A 16,146-nucleotide genomic window follows, 5' to 3' on the forward strand; every position below is an offset into this window, starting at 1 on the left:
AGCCAACACTGCATCCCTTAGGCAGCAATGCACAGAGCCACAGACCACACAGCAGAGGTCTCTGAAAGAAGCTGAACAGCTCACAGGGTTGGACACCATGGCAGAAGAATGCTGAACAAACAATCTCTCTGTTATAAACATGTCACGAAGCCCAGGCTCTTTAGTCATAACATAACTCAGATCCATGGGCACCAAACATTGCTATCGAGGCAGGTAAATGGCATCCAAGGGCACCTCTAATGATGTTACTTCCTGATGCCTGCAACATTGTTTATGATTTGCCTTTCTAATTTCACTGCTGTAGGAGTAGTCAGACAGCTAGGAAGGCTCCCTGAACTAGTTTTTCATTACGAAGACAATTTTAATAGCTTGTGTCATGGTGCTAATGAGGCTGACTGAAGCACCTGTACTTTCTGTTCCGGATAACAGAAAACAGCTAACACCAGCAGGAGGATAAAGAGCTGTTTAAGAGAGCGCCCGGGCTATTACCCTTAGCTAAGCATCCCACCTAAATCTTGGTGAGCTTTGCAATACCCTAGAGTCCTCCAGTGATGGCCTCTCAATTCTGCTCAGAGCTTTCCGTTCAGAAGTGCACAGCAAAAGGTTCTCCAGTCGGTGAGTTTTGGGTACCCAGCTTGAAAGCCATATCCTCTGAAGAGATCCTTACTGAATAAGATGTTCTAAGTTGGACATTAAAGTCTGGAGGCATTGAGCAAAGCAATGACCTCAACTGCCCAGGGTTATGGAAATTGGAGGTCACACGCCAGAACTGTTTGGCCTTTTGGGGACGGGCTTCACATTAGAGAATTTTTCTGAGGTTAAGCCTGTATTATACGATACTTAGTTTCCATCCCAATATTATTATACTGCAAAACTGTAAAAAAAACCAAAAACCTGAACTACTCCAAAAGAGCCATCTAAAAAAGCTAGTGTGCATCTAACTGCATTTGCAGCTGGGCTAACGTGCTCTTGCTCGTCAGCTGATCTGCTACACCAGGGAAAAGCAACAGTTCTGATATAAGAAGGTCTAAGACCTGCAACAGCTCACTGATGCCCACCCCCAGCAGCTCTGCGCCCTCCTGACATACCCCAGGGTTAGGCTGGGGCTTCCCTCTGCATCCCCTCCTCCAAGGAAGGCAAATCAAGGTTCAGCCTCCTTCTCCCAGCGCTTCAGGTCAATGGATCATCCTGCACTTCCCTACTCTTGGAGAGTATCTTCCAAACATTTGAAGCTTTTCCAAATAATAAAAATACTTACTGCAGTACGGACTCGTATCCAGATATCACAATTTTTGAGTCACTGCCCTCAGTACTAGGCAACCAAGTGCTTTTACTTGCTTTCTCTCAGTTCCACAAGAGTTTAATATTTTTGTACACTGCTTCAAGAGGAGAAATGGTGACCTCCAATCTCAGCTAAATCTAGTGGTGAAGGCTCTGTTAGGTCAATTCAAGTTAAATCCTTACAACAAACAACTGGAGAGGATATGAACTGCTTTCTCCTGCCTGCCTGAAAGCTATCCTAATGATCACGCTGCACGGGAAGGTGAATCTGCCCCCATCCTTCATTGAGGAAAAGGGACAATATAATTATGAACTAAATGTTTTTCTCAATTTAGAGAAGTTATTGTCACTTAGTCAATATTTCCCCCTCCCTGCCCCTGGACAACACCCATAGTTCTGCCATTAAGCTGCAAGTTCAGCTCCTTACAGGGATTTCGTTGGGCTCCTAAGTCACTTTTTACCATTTTATGAATTCAGGGCTGGTGCTCCATTCTGTCTTCCACAGTAATGGTAGATGCAAAACCAACCTTTCTACTAAGGTACCTGAATTTAGTGCAAATACTGACTTTTCACTTAAGTGCCAGCCAGTGCAATTTTTTTTGAGGGCAGAGGTGGAAGTGGAATATTCTCATAATAAAAAAATAATTTCTTCTGACCTGGACAAAATGTACTATGAAGTGGTTCCATTTGCATATATTTTAAAGGAAGAAGTGGACCAGATTCACTTTCTCAACCTCATTCAGTGTCTTATACCTTAATTCCTAGGAATAGGTACTCCCTGGGAATTCTTCGCTTTCCCATCTGGTTATTTTTATCATTTAAACAGTTCCAGACTTTTCGGATCCTTCATTAAACAGCATTTGGCCATGCTATATGGGTACTGAATTAGTTTAATTTGTCATCATAAATCAATCACTCCAATCCCGTAACTAACTTAATTGCTCTTTGAATTCCCTTTCTGTTTGTCAAAATCTCTCAAAGTCACTGATATCTCATAGTCAGGCTATTATTCAAGTCATATTGGATGATTACCTTTTTATTACAGGTAATTTTTACATAATGTTCACACAGCACTGACAACTTATAAGGCCTAAAGCAGAGAAGGGAACTGGATATTAAAATGCTACTCCAGAAAGGAGCGTGCCAGGAGATTATTAGAAATGAGCTCATGATGTAAAGCGAAAATCAGAAATACAGTTGGCTTTTTGCTTCTTGTTGGACAAATGGTATTTTATCAGAAAAGTGAACGTGGATTCACAGTAAGTCATCACATGGATGCCTGCATTTTGAAACAGATTATTCTGAAGGTTAAATAACCTGCTGAACTGATTCAGCACAGTGCTGAGATTTCTCTCCCACGTTACTACCCCTGAAGCCCTGTGCCCCCGGGGGGCCATCGGGCGCTGCCTTGCCCGTACATGAGATACCCACACCTTGGCACGTAGTGAGATCCAGTGTGCCTGACATTCAACCTGAAACCAGAGCTGGTCTGGGGGGGCAATGGGAAGCCCAAACACAGACTGGCATCGTGCTATTGTCAGCCTGGTGTAGGGCAGAATGAACCCTACTGTGAATGGGCACCAAAAGAGAAGAATGATCTAAGCTCCTCTTTAAAAAAATCAGTTTTTCAAATTCTACAGCCTTAAATGGACTCTGAGGTTTCCTTACAGCCACCACAGAATACTTAAGGAAAAGTCCCCTCTAAGACAGTCCTGTTTCCCTATCATGTAAATGGCACTTAATAAAATCAGTAGTGAGTCTTAAAATGTAAAAACTGAAACATCTTTCCCTCGACGACATCTGGCAAAAAAGGAAGCCATTAATATTTTACAAGACAGTTAGATCCTACAAACTCCACCTTGCTGTTAAAATTTAAGAGCTTTCTCAAAACTGTATTTCTCCATTGTTAAACCCTTAATTAAATTGATTCATGCAGCTAAAGTCCTAATTTCATGCCAGAACTTCAATACAAACGGTTTGCTGCTACTTGGAATATTGTATCCCACTTGAAATAAGAACCACGTAAACCCTAAGTCTGTTGAACACACAGGAGTGCTGAGACCTAAATCAGTGTGGGCTGTTAATTATTTCTGTGATAAGCTTAGCTATGAGGATTTATGCAAAAATATATGTACAGGCAACAAATAATCATTGCACTGTCATATGAATCATAGAATCATTTAGGTTGGAAAAGACCTTTAAGATCATCACTGCCACATCCACAACTAAACCAATCTAAACCTAACTTCTAAAGCTCTTTGGAGTCTTTGTTTTGTATCTGGTGTGGATTTTACAAATGGATTCCCATCAATTCCTGACTTCATATGGGTTCTGCATGAGATTAAAGGTGTATTTATTCAGTAACTGGGCTCCAAGAATCCAACCAACATACAGTGTTCTTGTGTTACCTTTTCGCCCTTAGCTCTTGCCAGGAAATCCGACCAGGTTCACTAGTTACCACAACAGAGCATATTCTCTTTTAAAACTAATGCACTTTTAAAAGTAAAACAAACAAAAAATGTCAGTGCCACAAAGGCAGCTAAAGCAGTCCCTGCATAGAGCTCTTCGAGGTTTGCTGTCTGTACAGAAGCCAATTTTCACTAAGCAGCAAATTAGAGCACGATGGGGACTAAGATTATTACATCTAACTGAAGGTACAGAATAAATTTAGATGGGAGGAATTTATTGGATTATTTTGTTTAGGGAATAGAAGTTAAACACCTCCAACAAAGCCCTGAGATTCTTAATGAAGATGAGACTAGTTAAGGCCTCGGTTCTACATCTCATTCTGAAGAAGCACATCTCTAAGATCATTATTACGTTCAAGTAGAGGTTTTGCCTTTTCTCCTTTCTGCCTCTTGAAACAAAATCCAGACCAACGTTCCAAGAAAACCTGACTGTAAGTTGAATAATATAAACTGCATCCCCGTGAGCTCGGATATGAGCTATGTGCTTGCATGTTATATTTGAAAAGACACATCTGGAAGCTAACGCTGTTCATTTACAAGACATAAAAGCTACTCGTGATGCCAGCACCAAGTAAATAGAAGAGAACTGTTCCTATTTTGTTGATATGTATCATATATATCAATACGCCTGTATTTCTCAAACACTGTATATCTTCTTCTCTGCCTAGTAGCAATCCCATCGTAACAAGTGATATCTAAATGCATTTTGGGCGAAAGATAAAAGCTCCATTATATGACAAGGAATATTATGACTAACAGAGAGATTATACTAATCATGAGTAAAAAGACGATGTTTGATCCTACTTATGCTGAAAGTTTTTAAAAATTTAAAAAAATCTTTTAAATGAATTTTATCCCGAGGAAAATGATTAAAACCAGAAAAGCCTTGAGATGTCAGCTGGTGACATGTTTTTCTTCTTTATCTTTCTTTTTGTTGTTGTTGCTGTGAAAAAAAATCTGAGAGAATACAGCAAAGTGCATCATTAACTTCTTATTAATTTTATAATACAAAGGCAATTCAGTTAAAATAGTGGTGCTGCAACTTTAAATTACAGAACTAGCTTGGTATTTAATGAGAGATTTAGCACAGCGGGGTTTCTGTTAAATTAAGTTGTGCCTTCACATCACAGTGGGAAAACAGGTGTATATTGGTTTAGAATTATGGAAATGTTGACTAATTCCAAGGCTTGTAATCAAACAGCAAGGCACCCTGCAATATTTTCTTCCAAGATTCTGCATTAATCATTTATGTCTGGTCTTATTTTCTTCGTGTCCACTAAAAGGGTGCAGCTCAAAGGAGCAGATAAAGCGCTCGTGTTTTCCTATCTCTCTTACGGATGAGATCCGTGCAAAAAGTAGATATAGAAACAGCCCTGCAGGCTTTGCTCAAATACTACCTAAATTAAACTGAACACGCAGCCTTGGACGGGGGATAAATTTCACACTAAAACCCCACTTTTTTTGGCTTCACCAGTGTTGAGCCAAAACATGCTTACCGAGCCAGGTGGAGCCAAGTCCGCGTTTGAGAAATGAAGAGGTTAAACCCAGGAATAATCTGGCTTCTATCATTTCATGACCACAGAGGTTTTCCCCTCCACCTTTCTGCAGCGCTGCGGGTTATACCTGCGTGCAGGTGAGACACAGGCGAGTCCCAAGCACCACAGCATCCCTGCAGCCCCCTGCTCCTGGGTCAATAATCTGGCTTCTATCATTTCATGACCACAGAGGTTTTCCCCTCCACCTTTCTGCAGCGCTGCGGGTTATACCTGCGTGCAGGTGAGACACAGGCGCCGCAGCATCCCTGCAGCCCCCTGCTCCTGGGTCTGCCACAGCTCCTTACCTCATGCTAATAAATCACCGCCTTTGCCTCGGGTTGTCTTCCTGGGCTATTTAAGGCTGCCTCTTATCTGACTTGTGGCTGTATTACAGTAAAAAGTGGAAGGCACAGATTCTTTTGTTTCTAGGGACACCTTATTACCGCACCTCCTACATACCATAGCTGGTTTACTGGAAGCAAGCTGACACTTGATGCCCAAATGAATCTGATCCAAATTCATCCCTTATTGTGATTCTGCCAGACAACTGCTTCCATTTGCTCCGAGACTGTTTCACACACGAACCTATCCACTACTGAGTCCTGCTTCTTCCGTGAAAGCTGCTTAGTGAGCCAGAGCTAACGACATAAAAATCGCTCAAATTCATATAAGGAGAATCCTGCTCATGTGAAGTGTTTTCAGTACGTGTGCCACGCGTGCTTAAACGAAGTTATTTTGGGAATACACAGATGCAGCTTAGCAGGAGCACCATATATGCTGAATGTCAGCGTATAGCGCATGCAAAATATAAAATCTGTTATATTATATATGCTGAATTGTTCTCAAAAAGAAATAATGAATCTGTATTTGAGTCGCTTCTCTTTATGAGAGGTGTCCCTTTAAGAAGTAGGTACAGCAACTTATCTCAGAGTAAAATCTTAACATCTCTGGCAGCATCAGGAATATTTTTAAAGCCCAGGCCCCAGAGTCATGGGAATGCAATTTTCACATTTCCTTAAAAGAAAAGTTTGTAACCTCACAGTTCAGGGCAGAAAAACACAGCTTGAAAAGCTAAGCTTTAAATGACAAAGAGCTAGAGGTAGCATTAGAAAAAAAAATAATATTTTTGAGCTTTAGTTAAAAAAAAAATAATCAAAAGGTATGGTAGTCTTTTTAACTGCTGCATGCTTGTTAGCTGTACAAAAGCAGAGGAGAAATGATGCCCTGCTCAAATAAGATGCAACGCAGAGCCTGAGCCGGCTTTGCCACACGGACACGGGGAGGTCAGTGAAGGACTCTGTTCCTCAGAGTCACCCTAGTTATAAGGATAACTAGGATTTCTCAAACACAGCAGCCAGCTCACAGGGCTCGGGGAAGAACGGAGGAGCAAACGAAAGGACCCTCTCTGCTTTGAAGGGGAGTGAAGTATAGATCTCGTGGTAGAGCTTCAGGGTAGGGTCCCACACCCCATCTGGACTAGGGATGCTGGCTGGGTAGGGTGCTCCTCCAGCAGCTTGGGAACACCTCTGCTGGTGGGGGAGAGGTCCATCCTACCCTGCCAGTCAGCACAGGAATGTTGGAGAGCAATTCCATGATGAGCTGGGTTAATGGCAACTTTAGCTGCATTGGGTTAGAGCCCTTCATCCAAGGACTCAGCATTTTCTGGCAGCAGGGATGGGAACCCACAACTGGGGTTGCAGAGCTAGAGGGTACTGGGAATCTTCCCTCAGAGCCTTCCTTTCTGCCTGAGGCTGACACATCTGTCCTCTACATCCTCAAAAACTAAGTCTGCCACTGGGAGGTTTGAAAGAACCAGTTGCAAGGTCCAGTTGATGGATAAATCACTTGAATCTGAAGGGGCACAATTTTTGTTTTCCTGTAGCTGGCCTACCTCTGCAGATTTCATACCACCTCTTCCAGCATTTTCACTCGCAAATGAGAGAGGACTCCCATTTTACCTTGGAGAATTAGGAGGACTCATGGGTAACTATCTGACATGCTTCTCCCCACGTTGGTCATTTCCATGACAGATGAGGTGGGTTTCGTAACAGGAGTTGCATAAAGTGAGCTGGCCAGATGTGAATTTTTCAAACACAGTGTCCAATTTCACACACAGCACATGGGAACTAAAGGAGACACTGGCCATAGAACTGTCAATTCAACCAATGTTCTACTTATTTACTCGGTGTTGTGTACATTTATTTATTTTTACGTCTGTAACCATACACTCCAACCATATACTTAAGCACTTCCCCTACATCAAGAGGGAAAGTACCTCCATCTTTTTTATTTTTCCTTTCCCATTTCCAAAGTATTTGGCTACGTTAAGCAGAAGAAATGAAAACATTAGAACAAGACTTCAGCATTAAATCATGCAATTACCAGTGATATACTTCTCTATCTGAAGGACCCTAGGATAACACAAGCTACAGTTTGTCCAACACAACCACAACTGTTTTGACCACCAGTGTCATCTATTGGTGAGAACAGATTGCCAAGGAGAGGCAGTGGCAGGAAACAGGGTGACACTGTGCAAGCCACTACGTGGTACCAGGCTCTACAGTACCCTGATGTGTAGCCACCACACCAAGGCAGTCAGGTTGCTTAGAAATCGGGTGGATAAAGGCTGAATTTAACAAAGCTGGGTGCATTTTGCCTTTTCCTTTTCTCTCTCTTTTCAAACTGGAAGCCCCAGTGGTGCAGTGGTTTTCTGCCATATGTTTATTCCTCCTTCCTCCCTCCTTCCCGCTTAAATAAAAAATAAATAATAATAATTGAATCTACCTTGCACTTCAGTAACTGCCTCTAGTCAGCAGGAATCAGCACTGTTTCCAGCCCAGGGACTTTCTACAGAAGAGCAACTGCCTTTTGAGATGATGCCATTGCTACAGGACTGGCATCATTACAGGACAGACCATCAGGTTTAACCACCCTCCCTTGAAGAGATCAAGGTCATTTGGGGCACGGAGAAGCATCTTGAGCAAAAAAAAGGGCTATTTTTCTGGCGATAAAATAATTAGGATCAAAAAGTAAATGTACTCACCCCAGGTAAAGTTTTAATATTGTGCAGTGCATTCTGTGCCTCAAGAGCAGCTTTTCTTGTATAAAATGTTACGAAACAACAACCTATAGAGAGAAATGAAAAGCTTTCAGAAATTAGTGAGTATGATTTGTGAGAGTACAATAGGGAGGGAGAAAAAACAGTGGTTGAACAGCACATTATGAAAGCTGGAAATGTGAATTATCATGAGGCTGGCTGAATGACATGAATAAAAGAAAGCTTGTATGGTTTAAAATAAAAAGTCACCCTCTGTGCATTGCATCTATAGCACACCTACATTGTTAGTGAACTGTAATCACTTAGAAACTAAGTTAACCAAAATCCAATTGGCTTTGTACAGCATAAATAAGGTTATATTTTTCTGAAGGCTCCCCATTATACTTTGAATATAAGCAACATGGCAAGCTTAAGCAGCAGGAATTCATTGTTGCATCCCAGGCAGAAAATCAGGTTAAAGCAGGACCTTATCTTAAGGGCCTTGTACGTAAGAGCTAAGGTTTGCTCCCCACCATTTGAAACCAGGTGGGACTGGAGATCACTCATCTCAGTTGCAAGAAGCAAGATAAGCTACAGGAAAACTCGCCACTGGTGAGATGGTGGAGGCTGCTGATGGTTGGCAGCACCAAGTGAGGCTGCATCCGTTTAACCTTGTGTAAAGCAGGCAGTCTCAGTTGCCTCAATCCCTTCTTTATCCCTTTGGCAGCATGATCCAACTAAAAGGTCTGTGGGACCAAACCCAGGCTGCATTGACACCTTCTGCTTTGCAAAGATGGAAAGTAACTCTTTCCGCAGCACACGCAACCCAGGCAGCTCAACACCAGCTCCAGGGAGAGGTCAGCGCTCAGGTAGATCTTCAGGAGACAGCTATAACATGATAGGTGTGGGACAAAGAAACAAGGACCAAAATTTGATTTGCAATCTGTAATGTCCCAAAGTAATGAAGCCAGGTCCCAGGGACGCACGGGGCACACGTGGATGGGTTACAGTGGGAGGACCCAGCACCTGTGTTGCAAGTGGGATGCTCAACACAGTATCCCAGCTTGTGACTTCAACTTTACTTCCAGTGGGAGGGAAACCACTTTGAGAGCATCACTTGTGCATTTATGAGCATAACACAAGATTGCAGGCATAGAAACCAGGAAAATTCACAAATAGCTCCCACCCAACACAGTAAACCAGTGATATAGACACACCCTTAGAGTCTAATCTGCTGCTACTCCGTCCATAACACCAGGGCTGAATAGGGACACAGGGAGCACCTGCTTTGGAGCCACGTCACAGTAAGAAGAGACTCCAAAACTCCTATGGAGCTCTGCAGTTGCAGATGGGGTGCTCCATGACCCAGCCACAACAGGGAGAGGGCAAATGTGCTGGGTGACGCTGGCTGGGAGGCAGACATAGCTACTGAAGCTAAAACTGACTTCATACCAAAGAAGACGATGCAGATTTTACTGATCAATCAGAAAACAATCCTGTTCCCTTAATCACAGACAGAGATTTGTTGCCACTCCAGAGAAATACCAAACCCAAACAGTAAATAGAAGAAACATCGGCTCTCGCGCCTCGGTGTTCCCTCAGAGCGTGACAGGTAAAATAATCTGTCCTTTGGGCAGCGAGCAAAGCCTTTGCTTGCCCCAGCTCCTTAATGTTAACCAAGGTGAAACGTCACGTGCCACCTGGGGACCCAAGCCTGGCTTTTGTTCAACCTTGCAGCAACCCCACAGCAGCAAAGGAGACCGAGGAGAAGGTGTGCAGAGGAGCACACAGCCAGCAAACACCTCCAGGAACGGGGTGGAGGTGGCCCGTAGCACACCTTGGGAGGGAGGGCTGGATCCAGAACAGCCCCTCTCACTTGGCTCAAGCTGTGAGCTGTGCTGTGGATGCTCCTTCTGGCTTTGCAGCCGGGCCAGCGGGGACCACCACCCCTATAACAAGCAAAGGTAATCGCGTACTCCCAGCTGGAATGCAGGGAGTTTATCCCTTAACACTTGCAGGCAATACAATGGACGGGCAGGCAGGTAATGCAGCTTTAATGCAGCTGGGAGAAACATTTCTCACATTGCCAATAGGTACCTTAACATTTCACAGTGTACGATAGGGATGGTTTAATAATTATTTCAGTGAGCCGAACACAGTTCGGGAGGGAGCAGTATTACAGATAGCCACGGCCTGTTAAGGTTTGTGCTTCCTGTGAGTGTTTCCAAATCTATTTCACTAGCAAATTCTGAAAAATTGCTTCATTTTACTCTGGAATTAAACTGGGAAACAAATCTGAGTTTGTGATATTTAACAGCGTGACTTTGAAAAAGCATTATGGTATTTTCCTATCCTGCCAGTCAGCTCCAAAGTCTGTCTTTTATTGTTTCTTCGTTTGGCTTATTAGTTTTTTAACATTAACCTTTTTAACGAGGAGAGAGGATTCAGAGGGGAAAATATCAAGCGGTAGTCATGACTTTGCAATTGCCATGTCCTTTACCATGGGTGCAAAGAGTTTCATTTTAGATTTCAGCTCTGCGGGTTTATTCCGATAAGGAGAAATTTGAAATCTATTGGTTTATCATTCTTGGCATTACTTGAAAGAACTGCACTTGAAAGATGAATATGCTGTGAAATACTCTTTAACTAGTCATTTTGGGGAAGTAATAGTGCAGGAGAGAAAAATGTCTCTGTGAATGAGGACCGGGAAAAAACTGTAGCTTAATGGGAAACGTGCAGATGTTTCAGGCAGGTCATTGGACCCTGACAAAAATGGAGACTTCTAAGCTCATGGACCAATGCATCTGAAAATGCATACAGATAAAATCTTTCTCTGGACTCATTTTGCTCATATCCTCTTAGAAAACCACAATAAAACAAGAGACAGTTTGCTGTGCTTTGAGGAGAGCATGGGCACCAGTTATGGTCAGTTATGACTCTGAAGCTATCCTGCTAAAGAGGTCAGGGCTGGATTGAAAAAAAAAAGGAGAAAAGAAAATGCAGAAAAACAGAAAAGGCAAAAGTGCACATGGCGTGAAAGGAAATGCTATATCCACCTTTCCATAGGTGCTTGCTGCCAAGTCACACAAACCGCTACAGCTCCAGTGGGTTGGCTTTGAAGATGCCTCCAGTGTAAAATCCCTTCGGCTCATTACCACGACCCATTGGAGAAAGTACCAAATTCAGAAATTTCTGCCAAAATATTGGAAGAGAAGATGCCCATGTAACAGGACAGGGCTAATCTGTGCTTTAGGACTGGTAGCTGGCCCCTGCTGAAAGACATCTAGGAAATGGCTTTCCTTCCTCCATTGTCCCTAAGAAAATGTAATAATTCCAAAGATGAATCGGTGACACCGCTAGAAAAAAACCCCTAAATTTCCTACTAAAAGAAAAGAAAAAAAATCCCAACCCGCCTCCCTCCAGCCCCCTGCACATAATTCCAAAGATGAATCGGTGACACCGCTAGAAAAAAACCCCTAAATTTCCTACTAAAAGAAAAGAAAAAAAATCCCAACCCGCCTCCCTCCAGCCCCCTGCACACATAATCTTGGCTTCATCACCAGCAAACCTGACAGCAGCTTGAACCACAACTAAACTTTTCTGACATCCAAATAACTCAAATCCTGACAGTGATAACCTTCTCCCCTCCTAGTCAGGACAACTTAGAAGGTGAATTGGTTTGTGGACACGGTTCTGCTGATCCTCAAGAGCCTGAAATACAGCCCAGTTTAACTCTATGTGGGCTAGTAGCTTCTTGAGCAAAGGAACAGGAGTTTGTGGTGTCAGTCAGTGCCTCCAAAGCAGCAAATCTCCTGCCTTTTGGTACGCTGGTTGTGCTCTACTTGGAACCGTATTTACTACAGCACAAGACATCTCTTCCTTGTACCTAGAAAAAATACTGAATGAATCACGCGGATCCCTCCAGTCCCTTAAGGACATCGGCAACAACTTCATGGCCATCCTGCCAGATGCTTGAACAGACTGAATAAAACCTGCCACCCCACGCTGCGCAGCGCCTGAGAGCAACAAATGGGATGCCTGAGAAACAACGGCAGCAACCAGCCCTACTTCTCAAAGCATCTGATGAGAAAACGCCGCGCTGCGTACACGACAACGATCAACACCTCATTATAAAAAAAAAAAAAAGGGAAAAAATCTCTGATTTCCCCTTGTTTTTTCTCCCTTCTTTTTTTTTTTTTCTTTTTCTTTTTTTTTTTTTTTCCAAAGGAAATTTAGTGCCAGAAAAAGACCTCAAGGTCCCAGCCATTGGGAGAGAGTTGACACATTCAATTCTCCATGACACATTCAATTCACAAGCCCCTGCTCAGGCTGCCAAAGGCACCAATTAGCACCAGTGGAGGGGATTTTATTTATTTAATTTCCACAGAAACCTGTTTAGCAAGACACCGACAGGGGCAAACAGCCTTGCGTACGGCTAGAAACAGCTTTACTTGAATCACTGACAGAGATGGCAGCAACGGATTTCATGGGAATCAGGCAGCCACGGCTTCACTAAAGCAACCATTTAAAAGTTAGGGATGGGCAAAGAAAGAGCAAATGGTGAGGACCCTCACACCACCGTATCCATGAATTTCTGCTGAACAGCGGACCCCTGGGTTTCTGGGGGACAGAATCACAGAATCTTAGTGGTTGGAAGGGACCTCTGAGATCATCGAGTCCAACCACAAAAAAAAAAAAAAAATCCCCCAAAAAAATAAAAAACACACCACACCAAACACCCACCAAAAACACCGCACCCACCAACTAAACCCCACACTCAACACCTCACCATAAACCAATAACCTTGGGCACTAAAGCATGCCCTGAAGAGCCATGTCTATAGGTTTCTTAAATACCTCCAGGGATGGTGACTCCACCACCTCCCTGGGCAGGCTGTTCCAGTGCCTGACCACTCTCTCAGTAAAGTAGTTCTTTCTAATATCTAATCTAAATCTCCCTTGCCGCAACTTCAGACCATTTGGACAGACCAAAGGACATTTGTGTACCTTTTGGAATTACAACAAATCGCAGTGTCTTCACCACAAAACTTCCAAAAGATGCCATTCCTGTTGTGAGCAAGAGGATTTTTTTCAAAGACCTGGTAGCGACCTCCTGCAAGGGGACTTCTCCTCCCGTGGGACTTCTGCTCAACAACTCAAATTGGCCACCTGTGAAACCCTTGCCCCCATCCACCCGGCAGAGCAGACAGGGCTTCGTTAGGCTGTAAGATACAGAGCCATACGACAGCGCTAGGAGCTCCGTTGTGTCGTTATTTTTATCGCTTTCTCCCAATTCAAGCGCAGACTAATTACTCCATGAGAGCTGTTTACATTCCTAATTTTGAACGACTAACAAAAGGAAGCTTTCCTCCACTCGGAGATGTGGCTTACACAGTCCTCGCTGGCATTTAACGGCACTGGGATCTATTTAAGAGGCTTAATCTCTCAGCCAGGATTTCATGCTTGAATGAATACGGCAACCTCCATCTTGCTTTTGAGTCTCTTACAGCTCCCTAAACTGCACACACGGTTCCGAGGTTAAAGTTACCAGGAATTACACACGTCCATCAATATAAGAAAATAACCCTCGGATGTGGACAGGAATTAAAGTATGTTATTCTACAAGACGCCGCGTGGTTTTGATTTACTTGAAGAAAAACGTGCTGCAATTTTCCCAGGCCTGAAAATTAAACTTTGGGGAATTAAAAGAGAAATGATACAGGAGAAAAAAAACAAAACAACGCAACACCCTTATATGCTTTGGTCTGATTTATGAGTTTCTATAGTTTTCAACTGTCAAAATTTGTCAGTTTGGATCTCTCCTGCGTTGTGCATATTATCACCTGCTGCCAGTATCTGAACCCTAACCATAGGGTATAGAAATACAAGAGCTTATCAGTGTGCCTGCAAAGCCTGCAACAACTTAAAAGTATGAAATTTGCTTTACCTTCTAGACTAATAAAATAAACACTTCAAAACAGCTATAATGATTATCTGATGATTGAACTCTGTATTCTTTTAGCAAGTAATGGAATCCTGGCAGACAAATTCAATTCAAAATACATTCACATTCAGGACATCAACAAAGTCATCATGTTGTGAATTGAAAATTCCTTTAAAGGCTGCGTTTGAATTCTAAGGGGCTGACAGATCAAGGGACTGAAGGCCCTGGAAGGCTAAATGAGTGAAGTCCCGCTATGTTTCTTTCTTTCTGTGAATGAAGCTCATTTTTGTGTGTGCATTTGCAAGCGGAACAGGTGCTGGCTTCACACAAGCTTGGAATCTCAATGGGGACAGTAGCTTCTTGTCAATCCGGCACAGTTCAAGCCAGTTTAAGTTAAGGAGGATTTCTTTTTCCTTTTTCCTCTCCAAATGTTCCTCTCCTGATTTCCACATTCACTCTTCCACTACCAAAATTTAAACGTTACACTGCGATTTAATGGGGCTGCCTTTTAAAAGGGTCTCTTGCATTCTAGCTGAAATACGTGCTCCGTAAATCACAAACAGCTGCCTGAACAGTGTGATTTGCAACCAAACCCACCATGACCTTCACTGTCATTTTCCAAAAGGCAATGAAGGCATAAAAAATACTCTTCCAGTAGAGCCACTGAAAAGACCTACCGCTACAGGAGCTCAGGTGTGGGGTTGGGCAACAAGTTTTTCACATTCATTAAATCTGGTGCAGTGCAATGGGAGCCTTGTCTGGTGTTTCTTCAGTATTACAGATTTTCGTGCAATTAGCTAACCTGCATGGAAAACACCAGTCTCGTATTAGGGGAGGTGTTTCAAAGTCTTAAGAGATTTTGGTTGGGTGATTCCATACAAAATCAGAGAGAAACATGAACTACTGGAATAGAAAATACACATATTCTTGACAAAGAATGACAAAAACCCTTTCCAGAAATAAAAATCCAACTATTTCTGTCGTTCTGCTGAACAAAAAAAGAGGGTGGTAAAGGCAGGGATGCGTTTTGATTCCTGCTTGCACCGTCCTCTTGCTCTATTGTACATGGAGGCACTAGAGGACGATGTCAATGATTCACTCCCGAAGCAATCCCTGATAGAATTGCCATATACTGCAGAAATCAACCTTTAACGATGCTGCCTCCCAATTAGCTTAAGTTTGCTAATAGTTTGATATAATTGGCACCCTGATGGAAACCGTATTACCAATCCTGTCACCAGCCAGGAAACCGCATCGCCGCTCTAATGACAGCACATATTATAGCGATGCCACTTCTAATATTAATACATTAGCTGAAGGTAGGGCAGGGGCTGGGATGCGAGAAGGATTCACAACCGGGACGTGCCAAATTCCACCCTGGGCTCTATTTTTCCTCCCAGTTGTAACATCCAGGGCGGCAACGCACCAGCCCCACCGTGCTCCCAACTGCCCCCACCGCATTAAAGCTACGAACGCTCCAGGCTGGTAACAGCCCCGTAAATGGCCAGTGAAAAATGATCCCACCGAGCTCAATTTTTTCCTCTCCATGCCTTGCAAGTTATGACGGCCTTTCTGTTAATTGGCCACAAGTCCTAGTTTGCTGTCAGCCTTCAGCTGCACCGGGGAGCTCTTTTGGAGGAGTCGCACTCTGTCATTCCCGTACCCTTGTGAATACAAATGCTCTCTATAAATGTCCCCTGCCTACAAAATGGAAGTGGGCTTTTTTTTTTTTTTCCTTTTTTTTTTTTTTTTTTTGACCTAGATTAAATCTGCTGCATTTTCAAGCCTTTTGGGAAAGCAACTAAGAACTAATATGCACCGGTTCGTGTGCCACAACACTTCCCTACCCATTATTATGTAAATTTTGACTAAAGTGCGACAC

At 43.1% G+C, this 16,146-nt stretch overlaps 1 protein-coding gene across 13 annotated transcripts in view; it reads right to left on the bottom strand.

The window, feature by feature from the left end:
- CELF2 (CUGBP, Elav-like family member 2) overlaps positions 1-16,146 on the bottom strand; it is a 383,288-nt gene that overhangs the window by 92,223 nt on the left and 274,919 nt on the right. For all 13 annotated transcript variants that reach the window (XM_014949080.1, XM_014949074.1, XM_014949070.1 and 10 more), the window contains one exon: positions 8,328-8,410. In XM_014949080.1, the coding sequence (XP_014804566.1) occupies positions 8,328-8,410 (83 nt within the window). The remainder of the gene's footprint in view (positions 1-8,327; positions 8,411-16,146) is intronic.

Source organism: Calidris pugnax, unplaced genomic scaffold (genome assembly GCF_001431845.1).
Source record: "Calidris pugnax isolate Ruff unplaced genomic scaffold, ASM143184v1 scaffold125, whole genome shotgun sequence".
In the NCBI taxonomy this organism is placed as follows: Eukaryota; Metazoa; Chordata; class Aves; order Charadriiformes; family Scolopacidae; genus Calidris; species Calidris pugnax.